The sequence below is a fragment of the Varroa jacobsoni genome, unplaced genomic scaffold (genome assembly GCF_002532875.2).
Source record: "Varroa jacobsoni isolate VJ856 unplaced genomic scaffold, vjacob_1.0 scaffold_1019, whole genome shotgun sequence".
NCBI lineage: Eukaryota > Metazoa > Arthropoda > Arachnida > Mesostigmata > Varroidae > Varroa > Varroa jacobsoni.
In genome coordinates this window covers 1-14894 of record NW_019213921.1, presented here as the reverse complement: position 1 = coordinate 14894, position 14894 = coordinate 1, and the positions used below count along the sequence as shown (strand labels likewise).

The following is a 14894-nucleotide window of genomic DNA, read 5'->3' as shown; positions in this document are numbered from 1 at the left end:
ACGAGAGTTTACAGTATGACTCGTGAGTAGTTGCTCAGCACCATGAAACTATAGGCGTATAGTCTAAATACAAACCAACGTGGAAATCATATGGCTTCTCAAATGTAACTTAGTCGCAGTAGATTATTCTGTTCTATTCTAAAAAAGCTATTAAATTTAGCAAAAAATGTTTAGTCTTCACGTAACGTAATAAAGTTATCCTACTCGTTTTTACGTTTCCCCGTGTTAGATTAGTGGCTAAATTTGTATTTGTATGTTAATCGTAGGGACACGTTGTGCTGTAAGTTCGGGCATATAGTTTCTGTTTCATGGAAGGTCTACTGGCAATACCAAACGTGAAACTCATTGCAATGTTTTGAACAGGAATAGGTTGCTTGAATAAATGCTTGATTGGCGGTTTTATGGGTGGCATTTGTATGCTAAACAAGGTGACAAAACTACCCGCTACAATTATTAAATGTAGTTCTTAAATTTCCTATTTACAGAACGCGACAAATCGACACGAGTTTGGAAGCACTCCGGCGCACCCTTGAAGGACTCGACATCGATGATCAACAGCGCAAAAGGCTCGAGGCTTTCCTCAGCCAGAAGCAGAAGGTCGGCGAATTGACCGCGGAAGATTTCGAGAATCTCGGAGAGCTCGGCGCTGGCAATGGAGGCGTTGTTACCAAGGTTAGAAGGTCTTCGATTAACAACAACCGCGCTACTTGGCCCTTACTCACTAGCGGTATCGAATTAGTAAGATCAAAGTACAGTTCTATTACCATGTGTAAAGCACGTACACAGTTGCTGCTGAGGGCCTGAAGCGTATGCAGTTTGTTACGCTATTGTCACGAGCGCAGCTAGCACATTATAAAAATGACCGCACGGAATAAAGAGAACGAACGAGGCTGATGATTCTCCTTGGGCAAAGCTTTATTGAGTAGTAGGAGCCGTATCGAGCATCAAGACGGTATGAATAATGGCCCCACACCACCATCGGAACGGGACCAACTTGATGAATGGCGGCTACTCCTACAGGAAAGCTCAAATGTTTGTGTAGCTGAAACCATATTGGCTGTCTCAAAACATAAGAGGCCGCTGCTGACAGGAAACAGAGGCAACGAGTTAGTCTGTTTGTGTACGGCAGTGGTAAGGCCGATTAATAGCTCTCTTCGGTCGTGTAGGCAAAAAGTCTAGTAGGAGGCAGGCACCGAGAGAATGGCAATGCAATTAGACAACGATAACTTTGTTTTGGACAAGCCTCAATAAAGGAGCTCACACGAGAGTTTATATGGAAGAGCTAGAGGAAACTAGAAATAGAGAAGTGACCTGGTCTGAAGGCTGATGTGACATTTACAAGGCAGACTCAGTATGTAGATGGATACAGGGAAGCATCACTCATAGCTTCTCTGGAAAACAATGATATCTGTTAACGTTAAACAAAAATCGATAATTATATTTACAGTTACCACCCTGTAACTATCCACGCCAACGCTTGGATGAGCATAACCAAACAGACATAGATATTAAACTTAACGGTCTCATCGTTTGCTCTCACTAAACAGATCTACTCCTAACATATGCGCAGGATATATTTCACATAATTTTACTTTTTTCGGTCGATTTACTATTTTGTTAGAAACTCTATAAGACTTTGAAAAGAATTATGGCCGCCTTTTGAGTAGCTTTTAAATATAGGATTGTACCGTTTTATACATTGTACCATGTTCTGTTGCACCAACTTACTCTGTTATTAATTAAATTCCAAATATGCTTACCTTGCTTAGGCAAAATTACTCATCAACGGTGAATCATACGATTATCGTTTTCAGGAAGGCTGAATAACTGATTATCAATTTGTGGAACTCAGACACCGTAATGTAGATTATAAACATTTAATGTGGAAGTTTTGTGCGGTGTACAATGGTGACCATCGTTTTGCTAGTTAGAAAGGACACAGACAAATGCCAATTTCGGAGGCGAAATAGGACAAGGCACCTAGACATGAAGTTTGTACGCACCAAGGACAAGGCAGGCCTTTGCTCTCTGGTGGTTATCGTGGTAGTGGCAGTCGAACATGTGGGATGAAACGAAACTGCGGAAGCCAGGAATGTCCAAAGCAAGCGAGGCCGAAAGCAGCGCCAAAATGGTCGTTGAACTTTGAAATTTGCACCGGCCGACCTAGAGGGTTAGTCGTAGGGTATGTTAGGTGGCAGGAAACGGGAGAGGTGAACAAGTAGATCAAAAACTGCAACAGATTCGCCCTAAGCGAAACGAGCCCAGAGACCTACGTGATGGCAATATGGAAGTGCCCTTGGCGGAGTCTAATATCGCATGTATATGTTGTATGGGCAACTCTGGGTGCGCGCTGAATAAAGCCAGCCTCTTTTACTTCGTTGCTTTAATGTCTAAGTGGTCATGGGGAAGCGTTGAGTCGAACTTACATGGCAGGGAAAGAACCCGCAGTTGCCAAAACTGTTGTCTTTAGCAATCAAAAAAGTACGACGAAGAATTCTTAAAGCTTCAAATGTGTTCTCCTCGCAGTTGCTGACTGTGGCGGGATGTGTCTCGGAGTTTAGGAGTCACATTAAACCTTGACTTTTAAACTACACTCGCCTAGTCAAAAGAGGGCGCCCCGTGTTTTTTATATTTCAAGACACGGCACTATATACTGCATTGCTTTAAACCACGTTTCCATTTGATGAGTATCATTCTTCGTGATTTCCTGGGGCAGCGTTCGAGAGTGTACGCAATGTTAATCCGTATGCAATCGTGTCCATGGACTAACTATCAGAGCCTTAATCAGGAAAAATAGGATATACCCTCTAATTTTTTAGCAACACCCGAATAGAATGAGCCCGACAAACGCGTACTGAGAACTGCGCATCGTTTTCTAGATTTTCTTTGTCCTACAACCGTCTTTTCTGTCATTTAAATTTTAGTTTGGCCTTTGCTAATCATGAACGAATATCTCTCTGTATGCGTGATACATCTTTGACTAACGGGATGAGTGTTTGGCCTGTTTGGATTCTTGAATACATCTAAACTTCGTACACTCTCGATTTCCTTTACTGACGAAGTTAGCGTGTGGATTTCAGATGCAGGAAGAAGTTTTCGCGCTAATTTACATGCCAAACTTTTCATAGATTAATTAAGAAATTCTGTTAACTCAAATTTGTTTCCTCATGCGACAATTCAATATTAGAGTTAAATTATAGAAATTTGCCATTCAACCATCTGTTGTTCTAGTACTGGCTAATTGATAACTACACAGTGGATTATTTTGATGGAAATCTTGTTCCTTAAGTATAGCATATTGATGCTATTTGTTAGAGAAACATTTCTGAATATTTCCTTTGAAGGAAATGTCCTTGTCATGGGACAGTTTTAAAAAGAAAAGTATATTAGTGTAGAAGACCATTGCCACTTCTATTATACCCCGTGGTGAATTTGCTACAACTCGAGCATAAGCAGATAGCGCGAAATCGAAGACTATTTCTTCAACCTTTTAGCGTATACGTATTTCTCCCTGCTATCGACAGCATTGAAAGCCGCCAGATAAGAATGCCACTCAGAAACGTTATAGCTCTCTCTCTTCTCGGTATTTCTTTCAACGAATATTGCACTACAGTGCAATAGTCGGCTGTCGTTTGTATCGAGCAGTGTGGCTGTGGATTTCCAGAATGTACCACATGCGTCCGTTAATAATGCATTGCTTCCCTTGTAACTCGGACGAAAACGAATACGACCCGCTTACTGTAATTCTGAAGCAGCACTCCGAAACTATGAGGCTCCGTGAATGTAGATAACAACGAATATACAGGCAATGCTCCCGCTGCCATCATTCTGAACGACCGCAGAGTGCTTGCAACTTTTGCTTACGTCGGCGCCAACAGTTGTCCTCAAGCGTGTCCGTTTCCCGGCTAAAGAGATTAAACCCTAGCTCTCATCCCGGTGCTTAGATGCGCCGAAATTATGTCTGCTAACTCAAGTTAGGCTAAACAATTCGTGACAGCATAAACAAACGATCGCTGGATTCGAAACAACGAGTAGTAACAGACGCTCAACCGGGACGGCTTTCGAAGGACGAACTCGTTTCATTATTCGAGATAAAGCTACATGTAACAGGATGAAAAACAACAGTTGTTTACTTATGTCCTGCAGCAGCAGCAGCAGCGGCAAGATCCTGTTGGAGACGACCTCAAAGGTCGGAAAAATAGCGCAACGACCTTTCACTAGGAATACCGATATAGAAGAAGGCGAGATGAGGGCAGACAGCTTTCTTTAAGCAGTTTTCCCTTCGTTCTGTTCCGATCTACGTTTGTTTGTTTGTTTGTGTGAACGCAGTATATCTTCTGACGGTAATAAAAAATGCAATATTTAACTGGATGTTTTTGTCCAGTAATATTAGTTTTTTGCGGCAGGTTATTTGCTTTTTGCGGCTTGTCGTTTTCATCTGGACTGCGTTTTACATAAAGACTTGACCCAAAAGCAGGGTATATGTAGACGTATTCGTATATTAGTTGTGCATAGAAAGTATTAGGGATCCTCCGGGTCATCTTACGTGTTGCTATGATATCCTCGTAATTTACCTCTCGCCTCCCTAAGTCGCCTCGTGCTCTCAGTAAGATCACTCAGCATGAGGCGGCTCTGATTCAATGGGATGGCTTTGGATTTTTACAAAGATTACAAGCATAAATATTCACATCTAGGGTTGTTATTATACGCATTGTTTGTACTTTGAAGGGGTTAACAACAGTGCAATCAGGCATCGCTAAATCGACCACGTGTTTCATACAAGTTTCAATCGTTATCCTAGACCAGCCTCTGTCATAGCGGTATCATCCGTGAAACGAGCAACGGGTCCATTCAAGTTACAACGGAAGTGTTCCGACCCGTCAGAATGAAAATAGTAGCAAGAAAAACTTAGCGATGGTGCGACAAGGAACGTTTTTAGGTCAAGGTCAAGGCTAGAGAATTATATAGATTTGTAAACAAGCTGCCCGGATCAATAGCCTGACGAAAATTTTACGCGTGCCTTCAAAGGACGCTTTCGGTGCCTCAAATATCCTTCAGTGTAATAGCTAGCTTTAACTTTTAGCAGCGGTGAAGAACGTGATTCTTCTAGCCATTTTCATGTGTGCAAGAATTAGTGCATACATGTACATTATAAGCGCGTATATTGTGACAGTTGCGAACGGAGTTCGATCTAATTAAAATGCCGATTGAGCAGACTATAGAAAAATAGAAACTCGAAAAATGGGCGCTGTGTCAAGGTCGAACATTCAGAAATTAGCCTATATAAATCTCAGAGTTGTTCGGCTTATGAGGTCGGAGTTCCGCTGTATAATCTGGCAGCGTAATAATAGCTCCCATACAATGTGTGCAGTTCAGACATCTGCGTTTTCCATCTCGATCGCTTCGTTTACGGATAATCCGATGAGTACGTTCTGAATGATTTACCTATATAAACTTCTGTGGTAGAAATATACCTATGAGAATTAGTACAGATACGCTGTTTGTGTGGTGCAGTAAGTTTGTTCGTATTAATGTAAGAGCATCGGCAAGTGCGCATGTGGGGGGAGGGGGCGGGGGAGGGGGCGGGGGAGGGGAAAAGGGTATATTAACAGAGACTCAGTTACTCAGACTCTGTTTGCGCGTTCCTTACCCTTTCGTTAAGTACATTACAACTGTAAGTTAGTCTGTTGTGACTGCTTTTCATTACCTGTTTCTAAACCAGCTCTTAACTCAAACTTACGCCATTACGAGACTCAAATGCCTGGCTTCTAAATAAGCTCTGATAATCAGAAGACACAGGCCGATTCAGCAAATTAATCATTATTGTGTGCTACAAATCACTTTCTTTCTCTATTCCCTATACAGGTTTTACATAAGCCAACAGGCCTAATCATGGCCCGGAAATTGATTCACCTTGAAGTGAAGCCTGCTATCCGCAACCAGATCATTCGCGAGCTCAAGGTATTGCACGAGTGCAATTCGCCACACATCGTCGGTTTTTATGGAGCTTTTTACAGCGATGGTGAGATAAACGTGTGTATGGAGTACATGGACGGTGGATCTCTCGACCTTGTCCTCAAGAAGGCCGGCCGGATACCAGAGAATATTCTTGGCAAGGTGACAATCGCCGTTCTAAAAGGTACAGAGCTAAAGACATTACTGCTGAAACAGCGCTAGAAGAACATTCGACGCACTGCCTGCATTAACCTAGCTACTAATTGTAAACCGTCCTAGCTCGCAAGGGTAAACTAATCTAGAAGCTAACAAGAAAGAGAGAGTGACGACTGCGGGAACTTAGAATGAACTAGAAAATAAGGCAGGCTTGCACAAGAAGGTGATATGGCATTGAAGGGTTCTGTGGCTGAGAATGAAAACGTAGGTGCTTTTGGAGGAATAGGCAAGCAATCTTCCTGGAGGGTGTAACCAGGCGATTACCTGTATGGCCACTTCCCCTGACGGACCAAGTCAGCTAACGGATGATGTTGCTTTTGCCCTTTTATGGTTGCAGGTCTCAGCTACCTTCGGGAGAAGCACCAGATTATGCATCGGGATATAAAGCCGTCCAATATGCTGGTGAACAGCCGCGGAGAGATTAAGATCTGTGACTTCGGTGTGAGTGGTCAGTTAATCGACTCGATGGCCAATTCTTTCGTTGGAACGCGTTCCTACATGTCGCCTGAGCGGTTGCAGGGCACACATTATACGGTAAAGGAAGACACAAAAATAAAATCTACTCCCACTTGAATAATTTTTTAAATCTAAAATAACTTCATTCATCCTTTATACAAGTGTTTTTTACTTAAGTCCTGTAAGTTGTCCCTTTTTTTCTTTCAAACGCCTGGCCTCATAGAGAAATGGGCGTTTGAATTAAGCCATTGGCGAACTGTTGGAAGCTGCGCGTTCACCTTTTTCATTTAATTTATCGCTTTAACAAGGTTGAAAAGTGATCTCAGCATTTAATGTGTCGTTTATTATGGGTTCCATTAGGAGCCGTACTGTTTTCTCGTGTCTCAGCTAGTCCTTCGTGCATTTGCCCTCCCTGTGTCGAACCTTATGATATGAGCAGGTACAATCAGACATCTGGTCGCTTGGCCTCTCTTTAGTAGAGATGGCAATCGGACGCTACCCTATCCCGCCGCCAGACTCCAAGGAATTGTCAGCCATATTTGGGGCGCAATATAACCCGCTCGCAAACCCGCAAGACCAGCAGCCGACAACGATGTCCATCTTCGAGCTGCTCGATTATATTGTAAACGAAGCTCCACCGACCGTACCCCAGGGCGTCTTTAGCGACGACTTCAAGGACTTTGTAGATAGATGGTAAGCGTTCGTTTATCAAGGCTGATAGCAAAAAATAGAAGCGACTGTTGCATAGAAAAGGTATGTACTGTGTACTACTAAGGTACACTTGTGTATTATCATGTCCGCAGTATTTAGGGTGCAAAAGAAATTGCAAACGCAACACTTTTGACGCCTCTCGAATATTTTATGGGAACTTCTGCTACCGTTTTGCCCAGTTCAATTATTTAGTTTAGACCAGCGAAACAATGACCATTGCTTCGCAACAAAACGTAAAGTTCGCCTAGGAAACGCTTCGGTTGCGGCTTTTATTGACAACACGTTCTCACAAATATCTACTCGTTGGACGGGAACACTTTGTAGACGATTTGTACGCTGCGTTGTAAGGAACTGGCGACAAGAACGTAAAAAGATAGCTCTGTACTTATCGATAGTTAGTCTGATATGAAGTCCTGGTGCGCTGCGTGGGGATTACGTTTCTGACCATACGCAGGTGAGTGTATATGTGCAGCTAAGAATAGGGGTGGTCAGGTGGAAACGCACGGAAAAGGATGGTAAGAGGGTAGCCAAACTAGAAAGAGAATCTCCGAAAAGGCGGGAGCGAATTGTTCGAAGATCAGCGCATCAAAAAATTCATGGTTCATGCTTCATCACCCTCAGTGCGCCTTCATCGTTAACCCTCTTTGTGTTTTGCTTCGTTTCTTTTTTCGGCTTTAGTTTAAAACGCAATCCTAGTGAACGTGGCGATCTCAAAACTCTCATGGATCATCCGTGGATCAAGCAGAGCGAACAGGAGAACGTCGACTTCTCGGGCTGGGTTTGTCAGACTGTCGGAGTGAACGATGCTCAGGCCACGACGCCGCCCGAGTAAAACGCATGAGACGGATGGGCGCCATTTTCAACCGATGGCACAACGGAGCAACGTCAAGCAAGCTCCGTGTTGATACTTTATCGCGGCGGCGCTCGTGCGCAACACAAAAGTAACTACACACGTGATATAAATCTAAATACGTGCGAGCGCTTATATTAGCGTTAACAAACAACAATACCAGTCACAAATGCTTTACTAAAGGATAGTTGGTTGTCGACCGACGAATTTCTTGCTGCAGCTTCGGCCGCGGCGCCTTCCATAAGGCGACTGGGGGGCAATGTTTGCTTTGCAAAAACAAAGAAAAGAAAAACAGAATGAAGAGAAAAGAATGAAGGAAAGAAGAAAAGAGAGGTGCTAAAGGAAAACGCATTCCAAAAAAAATAAAGATTATGATCATGTAGCCATTCTGCTACTTTTCGTCTTGCTTGCACGGCCGGTCAGGGTTACTCTTACAATGCACGGAAGCGTAGATCGGTTGACCAGCAGGACCCGCCGGACAGACATATTGTAGGAGCGAGAAGAGGCATACCTTGAAGAAAGCTTCTCCTATAGTTATTGAGCTTTGTGAACAATAACAATTATAAACAAATGAAATATAGGAAACGAATTTTGTAGCTCTTCTCCCTTCCACCAAATGAGTGTGAATAGCAATTATCGTAGGTTATGCCTGAAACGTGCTACCATTAAAAAAACTAGACGAAGAAACACATCAGAAATAAAAAAAAAAGTAACATAAAAAAAACTAACGTAATGGTTGCTTACGTTAACGACAAAACAACTGGTTCTTCTGTTACTTTCTATACTGTATACTCAAAGATAAGGAACAATATGGACGATGAAATTTGGAGTGGATCCTGCGTCACGAGCCTACCCTGTGTTAGTCGCCACTGGATCCAGGACAAGTAAAACCTCAAAATACTGAATCCAGCATGCAAGCAAGACAACCGCCTAAAGCACATTTCATGGTCGCTTGCTCTCTTATACATCGCGACTAGCCTTGATTAAATGCTGATGCCCTAGACTTATTCTAGAAGGGCCAAAACAGTGAGCCCGTTGTTCCCCTACCCACGTTGCCAGGATATTAGCGGGCAGAAGGATAGAAAACAGGACAATGGTGGTGACAGGGCGATGGTGGCAAAAAACGATGAGCTCGTAGCCCAGGGCAGCATACGGTATCGACCGGATCGCCGTCTGACGGTTCATAATACGGCCGAAGCTAATACCGGGCAAGCAAGAACAAAACAATAAGAAAGAATGAAGCAAATTATCATATACTGACTCGACAATTTTTTATCCAAATAGACTCCGAGCAAAAGCACACCATTCCTTTTGTTTTACAGAAACAAAATTATACAAAGAGTGCACGTGTACTTGCTAGATAAGATTGGTTTACAATATGAGCATGGGTATCCGTAGTTCACCAAATCACTTGACTACCAAAATCATTGAGATATAGTCAGAAATAATTTACCGACAATGTTGGCATTGTATCTGTCCTGCTCTGGATTTCACAAGTTCGATTGAGGCTACAAATGATGCTAATAGTAAGGACGGGAGATCGACAAGATTATGCTACACCTACGTTGTTGTGCTAAGGATAACCCTATAAAGCCTTTAACGAATAGTAGCCCAATGGACCCAACTAAACAAATCAGATGCACCAATTACCCTTTGTAATTTCCCACTTAGTCCTGTCGGGTTTAGTACGACATTGACAAACAACGTTTCATTATGGATCATACAATCAACAGTTCTTGCCCTAAGAAGGCGAGGACGAGGTAGGTCAAGGGTGAAATACTTGAAGAGGAGAGGCAGCACCGCCGTGTGCTCCCCTCCATGCCCCCTAGAACAGAATTTTACAGAAACAAACGCTTACGTTTCGAATATGAAATAAGGCCTCACGATGGTCAGTGACGATTGTTGGCTATTACTGATCGTTACCAATTATCTAATGGGTGGTGGGGTGTTTTTTTTGGAACCAAGCACAGACGAACACACGCACATACACACGAAAAAAAATATGCACGTGTCCGACACAAACGTACAATGATGTTGCTCCCGCAATCTCTAATTCTCACCTTAAAGTATATACATATATATATATATATATATATTTTGCAAAAAAAAAATCATATATACATATAAACGAGTATGTGTGTGTATGTACACGTTTATATGTATATATAATTTTTATATATAATTATACGTAAATATCTAATATTTACGCGACTTCCTATTTATTATTTTCGGAACTATATATTTATTGTGATTTTCTATCATCACCTCTTCTATATGAAGAGACGAAGATGGGGTCGAGAACGAGAGGAAAATTAAAAGACAGATTGAAAATAAAAAACAAGGTAAAAAAAATACATGATAATAAAAGGAAGGAGCGATTTGTCGGAAATGTGTTAATTTCTGGTGTGATAGTTTCGAGACCGTCTTGTGAGATTATTACGGCACTGTTATCGGTGTGAATTGTTTAATTAGGAACGTGAACATTAGACAAAATAATCGAAATTTACCACTACCACATACAAATGACAAGCCTATATCTCACATACATCGGATCACTATCCAATAACTTCAGCTTCACTGGAACCCCACCAACTAATACAGGAGCGGACAAATGAAAATGATCGCCACGTGCAGATTTACCCGACAGGAAAGTGAAGAGAACTCTATCTAATTACATTATTCATTTTGCCCTTTGACAAGGTCCGACGGCAAAATCTATATTTGTAAATAAATCGTCTGTGATGAGTACAAATATATCGTTAGAGTTTTTATTGACGATTGTTGATGGCCATTATGTTACCGCAGAGCTATGTAGTAAGAAATTATTTTTGGTATTAACGAAAAAGTCGCGTCTGTGTTTATTAATAGCTTTGAGTTACTGTTAATGGTTATTCTCTGAAGAGGCAAGGGGATTTTTATAGGGGAACCGCTTCCACTAATGGTTGAAGTTGATGCTCAAAGGCTGGTTCATGCAATAGCCTACATTTAACCCGCAGCAGGTTTTCAGGCAATGCATTTGAGTATACAATTAGTAGTCAATGCGTACGGGGTGCATTTGTAACAAAGATAGAATCATTTCTAAGGCCAAATCGTAATTGGGTTATTGTAAAAAAAAATAATGGTAACGTCCCATAGTGGGTCTCACCGTTCTCTTATGTGGAGATCCAAATGTAGATACTATTATGTAGTGTAAAGAGAGATATATTCGACAGTGGCGTTTGCCGCTATATCAGCGAAGCTGATCCCCTTTTTGGAAGGATTGAAACTGTTTTAGCATTATTTTGGATCTTTAGGGAACTTGTACTCGCGCTGAAACCTTCGGAGATCTTTCGGAAAGTCGCTGTTGAGCTCGGCAAATGTCTTGCTTCTCCGTCTCTAGTTTTGTCATATTGTCGATTTCTCGTATCTAAAAGCTGCACTGACTATTGTATGCTGTGCCAAGCCGTAACAAAGAAACGGTTTCCGTAAATTCAATAAGGTACAGGCGTGTAAAATCAATTAGTAAGTAGATAGACCTATGCGTGTTTGGTGAATACCTGTCATATTGTTAATAACTTATATGCTTATTTGCTATATTGATATACACAAAGCAAGAACTGTTTGTTGTACCGAATTTAATAACGATGCAACTCAGCTCAATGACAGAGCAGTTTTGTACATTATGGGGTTTACTTATCGCTTACCATTGTTAAGTTGTTGAGCAACCTTTGCAAAAGACAGTCTCTGCGTCTTCTTTGCTATGCCTAACTAGGAACTCTGCAACTATCGCCTTTCCCAGTATATCATCCTTCCTCAATCCTTGCTTCCGCTGGCCTTTACATGGTCTCCCCTTTGACTGTGCTCTCACTTCTCATTTGTCGCTCAGTCTACGTAAGTCTATGGAGGTAGAAGAATTTACCGACTCGCACAACCTTGCTATAAGGACGATAGCACGCCCGGGCTAGCACGAGTCGTTGTGTGCTGATGTGATCAGTGCATAGGAGCTGGCTGAGCTTGTTGAGGCCTAATGCATTTGGCGAACCAATCCAGCCGGCAGGACACGTTGCATCCGCGTCGTTGCGCTCCTGAGCCCCACCCTCGCTTGCTTGCTAGAAACAACTAAGCAGTCTATGTATAGCCTACTTCCAGTACCAGTCCTCCTAGTGGCAGAACATAGCACTTTTGTGGTCCTGTGAGCCTTCTGCTTAGCAATAGCCTACCAGCCGGTCGGCTGATTGCTCAGTTCGGTGTACCTAGCTTGCCTCTACTCTTCCTCTAATCTTCTTTTAGTCATCTCACCCCTATCTGCCCTGTACGCTTTACGAAACTATACGTGGTCAAGTTTAGTTACCTAATGGTTAGAAACTATTTAGCAAGAACATCCGGTACTTGGTCTTCTTGACTGCAGAGGATAGTAGCTCGTACGTCTTTTGTGTTGTGCCAGCGCCGTCGAACGGTGGCCAGAAGGGGTCGAAATGAGGGGGACGCGTTTCGCTCATTATTTTGCTTCTCACAGTTTCTGTTCCGTCTCTGCATGGTAACTTCTAGCTCGCGTCACTAGAATCCAATGGCCTTAAGGCTTTTGCTTGCCTACTATTAGCTGCCTGTTCTGCTACCGTAACACTTCACCCAGCTCCGCTGTAACATTGTCGACTGATGGAGCTTATTGGGTCACCATCTAGGTGTTTTTGTGGCATTAAGGCCGTCTTGAGTAATCTTCTGCCATATTATCTCTCTTACCGCCCTTACTACGCTGTACAACTTAACGGCATTCGCCTACCATACACACAAAGTATGGCCGAGCTTGTTCTACCCTAGTTCATATTGACACGGTGATAGGAATGACACTTACGGTCTAATATTATTCGTTGAAATGAGCATCGCTCTCTTACGGGTTGCTTGGAGTCTTCTTACTTTATTTGACAACGCTATTACTATGATTGTTATAAAAAATTAAACAATCAGTGAAGTTCACAATCAAGCAATATCTTACAGCAAAGCTAGAGTAGACGCAGCCCATCTAGCCTTGAAAATAATAAACAATTTTATGGAAATTCTGCCCCTTTTTTGCTGCACTAAGCCCGTTTTAAGCTAATCCGATGTTTTGTCGGATACGGTATTATTCCTTATTAATTATTCTGAATAGCCAAGACATCGTTATAGTATCACCTAGTGGTTTTGTCCCTGTGCAGGAGATTATGGTGTGCAGCATAACTGACTGGTATGTTGTACCGCTGGGAACACCAAGCAGTGAATAGCCGTATGTTAGATTATGTCCAATTCATGCGCAAACTGAACTCTAGATATACTCTAGTTACGGAGAACTTTCACTGATAATCAACATTATTGATCTTAAAACAATGAACACCTCTACGTAAACAGCAGAAGAGAGGTCTGCATGATTGTATACGACCGCTGCATCTATTGAGTCTCTATGTTTCGAATCTTACGTGCCGCTAGGCATTTTACCGCCCCGCGCGACATAGATCGAGTAATCTGTGCCAGGCTTAGAAGCTAAGTTTCGCCACCAGTGGTAATATTTGAAGTACTAATTAAAAGCGAAGTGAAAACACACGAGTGATTGTCGACCAAGTGTTTTTTTTATTTGTCTTTCGTTTTCCTCTTTCGTTATCTTCCTTTCATTCTCTCCATACTTTTCCTTTTTTCTGTCGTATATGAAGAAGCAAATGTTGTACACAAGGAGTGAAGGACGATGCACCTGTAGACTGTTTGGCTCGACATTTTTCACACCCTTAGAGCCTATTATTGTCTCAGGCTAGTCCGCGCCTTGAAATTTCCAGCAGGTGTCCGACATTTCCTACTCCACCTTTCTGTTTCGCGCATATATATAGTATCGCTAGCTAAAAGCCCATTGTGTGTTCGTTTCTCTCTTTGTTTATGTATTGTATGTGGTCATTTACAATAGTATATTATTTAATCTAAATACGTCATCGAATTGGACGGCCGTCACGTTCAGGTCACGCTCAGCCCTCGCTTTTTGTTGGTTGTTTCTCTTCAATGACTGACACGTCCTGTTGCGACGGGCGATCGCCTAGCAGACTTCTACCGACTTGCCCTGTCCGTTGTCGTCCACATAGACGGATCGAAAAACGGGCGCACGTTCATCATTCTAATTATTAATCATATTATTATAATAATTTTTGTCATTATAGAGTCTTTCCTTGCCACCAAGGAGACACCACCTGAGCAGACACAATGACTTCTTTCGTTTTCTTTCATCCTGTATCGCCAAGGTTGAGATGGCGCTAGATCGTCACGTCGGAGACACTGCTTGGCATAGCACTTTTTGCAGGCCTGCGCAAGAGTGCGCGATCAGCACGCAAGATGCGTCCCGAATCGATTATTAGTTTTGTTCCAATGAGTAATAATTGTCGGTCATTACCTTAACCAATAGCGTTATGGTCATAAGCGTTCGATAAAGTGCCCCCTCAGAGAAGTGAAATTATCTACATGAACAAGATGCTTCGCCGAAGTCTTAGTTACCTCCACATATACGATACGACATTATTATCATTATTTTTATACGATATATCATCATATTTTATAGCCTTCGATTCCACTGCTTCTGGAACTTCTCGATTGTAGTTAATTCTTTGTAGTTTCAAACAAATCATTTCCGCGGCGGACAGGCAGCCACCCCTGTCTCATCACTAGTTCCATTTGTCGCTTATTGTTTACTTCACGTAGATGTACAGACATCATGAAG

The 14894-nt window shown here is 42.3% G+C and overlaps 1 protein-coding gene across 1 annotated transcript in view; it reads left to right on the top strand.

Annotated features, from left to right (window-relative positions):
- The window catches only part of LOC111265854 (mitogen-activated protein kinase kinase 1), a 40080-nt gene extending 29138 nt beyond the window's left edge, over positions 1 to 10942 (top strand). Inside the window, exons 2-6 of the mRNA XM_022842823.2 lie at positions 486 to 672; positions 5866 to 6139; positions 6509 to 6705; positions 7067 to 7320; positions 8017 to 10942. Coding sequence (XP_022698558.1) covers positions 486 to 672; positions 5866 to 6139; positions 6509 to 6705; positions 7067 to 7320; positions 8017 to 8170 — 1066 coding nt within the window. The 3' untranslated portion in view covers positions 8171 to 10942. The remainder of the gene's footprint in view (positions 1 to 485; positions 673 to 5865; positions 6140 to 6508; positions 6706 to 7066; positions 7321 to 8016) is intronic.
- Positions 10943 to 14894: the final 3952 nt, after the last annotated feature.